This window comes from Suricata suricatta, chromosome 9 (genome assembly GCF_006229205.1).
Source record: "Suricata suricatta isolate VVHF042 chromosome 9, meerkat_22Aug2017_6uvM2_HiC, whole genome shotgun sequence".
Lineage (NCBI taxonomy): Eukaryota > Metazoa > Chordata > Mammalia > Carnivora > Herpestidae > Suricata > Suricata suricatta.
This window is the reverse complement of record NC_043708.1, coordinates 138,910,016-138,918,273: the sequence shown is the minus strand read 5'-3', so window position 1 is coordinate 138,918,273 and position 8,258 is coordinate 138,910,016. Positions and strand designations below refer to the sequence as shown.

Below are 8,258 nucleotides of genomic sequence, written 5' to 3'. Positions count from 1 at the left end.
CAGGGGGCTGCAGGGCGCAGGGCACGGGCGGGCAGGGGGCTGCAGGGCGCAGGGCACGGGCGGGCAGAGGGCACAGGGCGTGGGTGGCTGGGCGCAGGGCCCTGGCAGGAGCAGGTCAATTGGAATAGCCTGCTGAACGTTCACAAGAAACAGGAGATATGTTAGACACCCCGACAGGAGACACATCTCCTGGGAGCTGAATGGGACACATGGACGTTCCCAATGGCACAGGTGCGGACAACTGTGAGATGCTGGTTGGACCAGCTGCCAGCCTCTGCACCCATTTCACAGATGAGGAAGCTGAGGCCCCAAACGGTGTCCTGCCTGAGCTGGCGCTCCTCTCCTGTGCCGCCCGCTCCTGGCAGACACAGCCGCTAGCGCTAGTAGGGCTGCTGCCCCCTGCCTGGCTTTAAACTGCCCGACTGATAGGGGATAAAATGCGGCTCAGTGAGCGGTCACTGAGGGCCGTGGGGGGTTGGAGACGCACCACCGGCTAGTTCACTCGGCCCACCGCCCGCTGTGACCTGGGGCAGAGCCTGCCTCCTGTCCGGCCCTTGGCTCATCCCAGGGGCAGTGGTGCGCTGGGGACCCCCTGGGGATGGGTGGAGGGACAGAGCACCCCCACCTCTGTCACAGCACCTCTGCTTGTTGGCCTGCTGGGCTGGGTGCCACGGAGCAGTTCGTTTGGAAAAAGTGTCTGTCACTTAAAAAAGAAAGCCGACTGACCCTCTGGGCTTTTCCTGCTCTGCGGCTCCATGTCCCGCTCGAAGGGTCTGCGCATTCAGTTCACAGGGCGCTTACTGAGCGCGCTCGGTGACGACAGTGTCCAAGAACACAGAGGGAAGCAGTGCGTCCCTCTCCTCCGCGGGGGGGCCGCTGGCAGGAGCGCAGACCGGGGCGGCCGGTGTGCAGCGTCCTCAGAAAACTAAAAACAGCGACCCTACGACCCAGCAATTGCACTACTGGGTTTTTATCCAAGGGACACGGGGTGCTGTTTGGAAGGGGCACACGCACCCCGGTGTTTCGAGCAGCGCTATCGACAGCAGCCGAGGTCCTACAGCCAGGTGTCCACGGACGGATGAATGGACAGAGAGGACGCAGTTTACATACACGGCGGAGTACTCCGCGGCCGCAAAAAGAATGAAATCTCGCCGTTTGCAGCGACATGGAACTGGAGGGTATCATGCTAAGTGAAATCAAGAAAAGACAAATATGATCTGACTTCGCTCATATGTGGAATTTAAGATAGAAAACAGATGACCATAAGGGAATGGGGTAAAAATTCCGAAAAAGCTGGGAGGGGCCAAATCAAAAGAGCCTCTGAAATACAGAGAACGACCTGAGGGCTGCTGGGCGGGCGGTGGGGGGGGAGGGGATACATGGGGGAGGGGCATGCAGGAGGGCACGTGCGGGGATGAGCCCTGGGGGTTATATGTAGGGGACGAACCACTGGAATCTACTCCAGAAATTACTGTCCATCCAATTACATTCTTGGATGTAAATTAAAAAATAAACCTGGCAAGGGAGACGTCTGAGAAGAGATGACCGTGCATAACAGGAAGTAGGAAGGATATTAAAGAGGACGTGACACTTGAGCTGGGCTTTGTAGACCACGTAGGAGTGGGAGCTGCATGCCCAGTGATGGCCCGCTGGCCGGAGCCGACTGGACACTGACCCGGCGGCAGCGGGAGGGGAGGAGGCGGGCTCGAGGGGGACGGAAGCAGGGACTCTCAGCCTTTGGGGCTGGCTCTCCCAGGGCAGCATTTACCCTCTGTCCCGTCTCAGGGGCTGCGAGTCGCCGTGACATCCACATGCCCTGTGAAGCTGGTCACCCCAGGAGTTCAGAGTCAGTTTAGTGTTTTAAAAATTATTCAGAATACTTTTTCAAAGGGACATAATCCATTCCGGATTTTCTGAAAAGTAAACTAGTGACAGGAGAGAAGCTCCGTGCTCTGAGGCGGAGCGTCGGCACAGACACCCCTGCGGACGCGGGCTGATGGAGGGCTCGCACTGCCTCCCCGGTACCTACTCAACAGAAGTGGGACAGGCGTCCAGACAAGACCGGGGCGCCCAGCAGCGAGCGGCAAGGCGGAGTCCCCGCAAGCATCCGCTGGCTGAGGCACGAGGAGCCCGAACATGGTCTCTACGGACAGCGGGGTGCCCTCCGGCCAATGAAGGGAGGAGGCGTGACACACCCACACGGCGACCCACGGAGACGCGGGGTCACTGGGCGGGAGCAGCGCGGCGGCCACGCAGCACGTGAGCCCCTTCCGTGGCCGCCGGGCGCTGGGGGAGGGGCCCAGGAGCCGCTGCCTGTCGGGCCGGAGTCCCCAGGAGGGGTGGTGAGCTGTCTGGAATTGAGTCCCGGTGACGGGCACCCAGCACCGCGGAAGCCCGGAGCGTGCTAACGGCAGGTGTAACGTTAGGTGCATTTCAGCGCACGGAGCTCAGCAGACCCAAGCTGGGTGGGGCAGGTGCCCGCTGGCCGGGCTGTGACCCGGGCAGCCGCTCGGAAAGCAGCCGGGCGCCCTCCTTCCAAGGAGGAGGGCACACGACTCGGTCCCGCTCCGCGTTGTGCGCTCAGAGGCACATGGCGTGGGTTTGTGCCAAGCTCTGTAAAGTGTTCACAGCGGCTGCTTTCACGATGGCCCCAAGCGGACACGGGGCGGGGGTCCTACTGAAGAGAATCCCTAGATCTACGGAGGACCCCAGGGGCAAAACGGATGGTGGGCTGAGCCAGCAACGACGTGGATTCACGTAAAAAACATAATATTCAGCGAACAAGTCTTACAGGAAAAGGTATCATCCGATGTACAGTTTTCAGTGTTAAAAAACAACGGGGAAAATCAGTGTCTCAGAGCAGGAGTAGGGGGTGAAGGTAAAAGCTGTGAGAGAATGTTCCGGGGTGACAGCACCGGGGGCTGGAACATCTCGGGCTGACGGCACCGGGGCTGCGGTCACTGCGTTGGTCGAAAGTGAGCACAGGTGCACGGTCAGGAGGGGTCTCGTGAGCACTTAACCGTCTGTAAATTCTACATCAAAAGAAAAAATCTAAGCAAACCCTGAATTGTAGCTCAGCACCTGTGCCGTCCGGAGGAGTGCACTGGGGTCTCCGGTCTACTTGAAATACAGGCGTCGGTCGTGGCCAGAGGGACGGCAGGCAGACCGCTGGGTGACACGGTGAGCGGCAGCACGGGGGCCCAGGCCCCCACTTCCCTTAGAATGCTCCCATTCTGTGTGAGCTTGGAATGTGTCATAAGATGATGTCGGGAGGGAAATCCTCTGGCCCGGCAATCGCACCTGAGGGTATTTATGAAGGAAAATGAAAACGGATATCCACACAGAAGTCTTCGGGAATATTGGTTACAGCCAAACATGGGAAACAAGCCAAAGGTCCATCAACAGAGAAACGTCAGAAGGTGGTTATGTCCGCACAACCGACCAGCAACAAGGAGTGACGGACCAGGGCGCCTGGGAACGGCTTCGGCTCAGGTCAGATCTCACGTTCGTGGGTTCGAGTCCCGCGTCGGGCTCTGTGCTGACAGCTAGCTCAGAGCCTGGAGCCTGCTTCCGGTTCTGTGTCTCCTTCTCTCTCTGCCCCTCCCCTTCTCATGCTCTGTCTCTCTCTGTATCAAAAATAAATAAAACATTAAAAAAAAAAGAGGCTGACTAGACCAAGCGTTGGTGGGGCGCCCCAGCGGCGAGACCTGGCCTTGCTCTTGGGGGGGGACCCGGAACTGTCGCTCTGGGCGAGGTCTGGCGGTGCCCGCGGGTCAGCACCGCCGCCCGGCTGTCCCGTGCCCAGGGGTGTGGGGAGCCCCCCAGAGGCCGCGCTCTGCCCACCGGAACACACGCACAACAATGTTCACGGCAGCCCACCCGGGGCAGCCCGGGACTGAAGCCTCCGGCCTGAGGTCCGGCAGCAAGACCAAAGATAGACACAGTGTTGTCCCGGGGGGGGGGCTGTCCCGTCGGGGCAAGAAGCGTCCGGTTTGCTGTAAATACGGATCCGGACCGGAGCGTGCTCGCCGGAGTGTATGCCCGCGGGAAGGTTCCTGGGCGTGCAGCCAGCTTGTGCACTTACACACGTCACACGTGGCACATCTCGGCCTGAAATAGGTCTTCGGGCCCCTGGGCGGCTCCGTCTGAGCATCTGACTCTCAACTTCGGCTCAGGTCATGATCCCAGGGGTGTGAGATTGAGCCCCAAGCTGAGCGTGGGGCCTGCCTGGGATTCTCTCTCTCCCTCCCTGTCTCTGCCCCTCCCTCCCTCGTGTGCCGTCTCTCCCTCCCTCGCTCTGCCCCTCCCTCGTGTGCTGTCTCTCCCTCCCTCTCTCTCCCTCCCTCGCTCTGCCCCTCCCTCTCTCTCCCTCCCTCGCTCTGCCCCTCCCTCCCTCGTGTGCCGTCTCTCCCTCCCTCTCTCTCCCTCCCTCTCTCTCCCTCCCTCTCTCTGCCCCTCCCTCACTTGTGTGCCGTCTCTCCCTCCCTCTCTCTCCAAATTAAATAAAAACGATCTGATAAAGTGTCTATAAAAACGAAATGCTACAGAAAATATCCTAAAAAATAAAATAGATTTTAAAGGCCCCTAATAGACGCTGTAAAAGAATATGTTCATGAGAAATATTTCTCAAACAGGACGTTAAAGCACTAACAGTAAGGAAAAGACTGATAAACTTGACCACATGATCAGTAAACATGACTCCTCATCGAAGGATCGGTTAGGAGAATGACAGGACTGAGCGGTGATGTTGGCCACACTGGTAAGGGAGCGCGGGACGCCCAGGTGACGCAGAGAACTGACGCCTGTGTGTGTCCGCCTTGCAGGTGCACGCATGATAGAGCGCCTGTATTCACAGGTGGACGTGGACACGCGTATAAGGATAACACGTAAGTATGTTTTATACGTGTCTTATACACACATACATGTGCAAAGTACGCGTACATTTTCCATACATATATACGTACGCTTGTGCAGAATATGGAAAGAAAAAGCACACACAGCAAAAAATGAGCAAAAGCCTCAAGTCAGCCCTTGGCAACAGAGCATACCCCACAGGGCCAAGGAAACACAGCAAGATGCTCCGTCTCATCAGGAAAATGCGCCATGAAACCCTTCACCCCGGGGGCTCAAGTGTCAAAGGCCAACAGCGCCACGTGCTGGTGGGTCCAGAGAGCGGCGGCTCGTCCACAGATGGGAGGACAAGCAGACTCGGTGCTGGTGTGACAGCGCGGACCGCTTGCCTGTCCTGACCCGGACCCCCGCCCCCAGGCTCACCCCCCCCGTCACCCCCCCCACCTGACATCCCGGCCTTAGGCTCATCCCCCCACCCCGGGGGGCTCGCACACCCGGACCCCCGCCCCCAGGGCGCACGTGTGCCGAGCTGGACACAGGCTCTGTGCTCACAGCACAAGTTCCTAGCTGCTAAAACTAGAAACAACTCCAAGTCCGTCACCCCAGAACAGGCCAGCAGCAGGTGGTGTCTCTATACAGCCGGCATCTGCACAGCGGTCTACACAGCCACGCACAGAGACCCAGATGAGTCTCACAAACGCAAAACTGAGCCCAAGACGCAAAACACAAGGTGCGCGCTGTGTGACTCCATTTATAAACGGCTCACAACCGGCCAAGCGAAGCCGCAGAACCCGGGCCCGCACACCTGCGTGGCGGAAGGTGAGCAGGAAGAAGCTTCCCTCCAAGTCGGGCAGATGAAGGAGAGGCCTGTGATCAGAGAAGGCTCTGGGGGAAGGGAGGCAGAGGGGGAGAAGGCCGGAACCATCCATCTCCCGCGCTGACTGCCGGTTACGTGGACACCTGCTTCACGGAAACTTACGGAGCCGTGAGTGTATGTCTTATACACTTCTCTGAGGGAGTGCTTCGTCTCACAATATTTTTTTCACTTATTAAAAATGTTCTTAATGTTTATTTTTGAGAGAAAGAGACAGAGCAGGAGTGGGGGAGGGGCAGAGAGAGGGAGACACAGACTCTGAAGCAGCTCCAGGCTCCGAGCTGTCAGCACAGGCTTGATGCGGGGCTCGAACCCATGACCTGAGCCGAAGTCCAAGGCTTAGCTGACTGAGGGACCCAGGAGCGCCTCGGATCCAGGGCCCGGTGGGGGCAGGACGGCCGGGGGCTGGTGCCACAGCAGAGACGGGCTGACGCCAGGAGAACCCAAGGCCACTTACGGAGGACCACGAGCCCAGCCCCCAACAGCGGGCACCCAGCCCAGGGGCCCAGGTGTCCACCCCGCGCGGGCTGCCTCTGGGGGAGGAAGGGAGCCTCCTCTATTTCACACCAAGCTCCGCCTCCTGGAGGTGACGGTATCCCCCAAGTTACTTTTTCCTGTAATTTTCAAATTTAAAAAATTACTTATTTATTGTAGGGACCCGGGACTTTACCCGGAGCCCTGCTGCCTGGGAACGTGAAGCGTGCACTCCGTCAACATCAGGTCCGGTCACCGCTTCCTTCTGCCCCAGTCAGAGGGCCCCCAGGAGGCGCCACCACCTGCCCCTCCCCGCCCGGTGCCCGGCAGCCCAGAGCGCCTCCGCCTGGGAAGGGCTCCTCACACGTCACCTCTGACTGGCGCCACGCCTCTGCTCCCGTCGGTGCTCAGTCGGCGCCAAGGCTCGCACAGTCCTGAAGCCGTTAGGGCCATTTGCAGCAGGACCCGGTGACGTCACCGGTGGACAGGTGCCAAGTATGCAAAGACCAGACTGTTCCGGGCTTTTACGAGGTGGGCCCAAGGACGGTGGCCCCGAGAGGGTGCTGGGGCCTGGGGCAGGCCGGCTTCCTCTGGTCCCCTCCCCCACTCCCCTGCACCTCCGCCCTCCCCAGGGAGTTCCCGGACTGACTGACACCTTGGAAGGCTTCCTCTGCCCTCATTAGATGAGCAAGAGGACGAAGTATAAACAAACACCCTTGAAATTAGCTGTCAGGTGCGCAGGCACCTGGGGACAGGAGGCCGTAGCACCCGCCGGGCTCCCTGCTGCTTTCCTTCCCAGACCCGGAAGGTTCCAGGGCCCCCAGGGCCTCGAGGGGCTCCGAACAAGGCGGCCTGACTGCTGATCCCATATTCCCGAGTCCCCGTGTCACAGGGACCTGACTGCCTGGGCCCCAGCTCTGCCTGGTCTGGGCCGGCCCGGCTCCCACCTTCCCTCCCTGAGCCAGCGCGCCCCGGCGAGGACCCCTGCTCCTTCTCTCGGGCTCCCCTGGGCAAAGGATGACACCCTGCCTTTGCTCGCAGGCGTCCTCCTGCTGGGATGAAGCAAGACAGGACGCTCATGCAACAGGACGCTCGAATCCAGACGCACAGCCAGTATCCCCCTCGCGGGTGACGCGCCCACGACTCCTGCTGGCGCTGCTCTCGGGGGTGCGGACGCGGCGTGCTGTGATGCCAGCCCCTGGCAACGTCATCTCTGGCCTCCCAGCAGGTGCCCAACGGGCGCATCCAGCCACTGGCTCTTGACACTTCGCACCTGCTGCGCCCCCTCCGACACCCGGGCTCCACACCCATCACGGCTCGGGGAAAACCCGGATCCAAACTCTGGTAACTGGTTCAGAGGCTGGGCCTCCGTACCTTGAGGCACTCACACGTTGTACGTGACATTGAGGAAAATGAGGCCTAAGAGGCTCAAAATGGAATTCGGTCACGTATAATTACCGTGTAATAAAAAGATCATTTGAAACGATTAAGGAGAGAAACTGCCCACTTTGGGAGTTAGAGATCATCCATTAGGGATGAATCTTTGGGAAACACACGGGGTATGATGGCCTAGGGGTCTCAGCCTCACCAAAGGTGAGTCCAAGGAAAAGTTCGCTTTGCCTCAAATCTCGCAAACCCTTGACTTCCTTAGTGTCTTCAACGGCTCGGCGCCCTCTCCTGAGCCTTGGAGCGCTCCACTACACCTCACTGTCCGCTGACTTTGAACCTCTTGAAAGCTTTCTCTCTCTTTTTTTTAAACCTTAGCTCTTTGGAGAGAGCAGTATTTTAATTATACTTAATAATTTTTCGGTTCCCATTTTCCGGTGTTTTCTATGTTAGGTTGACTACTGACTGGCCAAGGCTTGGACGCAGCTGCTCTTTCCTGGGCGCAGCAGCGAGGTGCTGTTGGGACACCGTCCAGCCTCCTGACGGGAGGGTGAAGTGGGAAAGGGGCGCGGTCTCTCCCAGCGACCTCCGGAATCACGCTCCGACCGGACAGCGCGGCCCCGCCCGCAGGGAAGGAGGCACCGGGCCCCAGCCCGGGGGCCTGAGCAGACCG

The 8,258-nt window shown here is 59.4% G+C and overlaps 1 protein-coding gene across 1 annotated transcript in view; it reads left to right on the top strand.

Moving 5' to 3' along the window:
* LOC115301365 (collagen alpha-2(I) chain-like) overlaps window positions 1-7,825 on the top strand; it is a 19,495-nt gene extending 11,670 nt beyond the window's left edge. The window contains exons 2-3 of the mRNA XM_029951187.1: window positions 4,824-4,886; window positions 7,241-7,825. Of these exons, the coding sequence (XP_029807047.1) occupies window positions 4,824-4,886; window positions 7,241-7,331 (154 nt within the window). The 3' untranslated portion in view covers window positions 7,332-7,825. The remainder of the gene's footprint in view (window positions 1-4,823; window positions 4,887-7,240) is intronic.
* The last annotated feature ends 433 nt before the right edge of the window (window positions 7,826-8,258 follow it).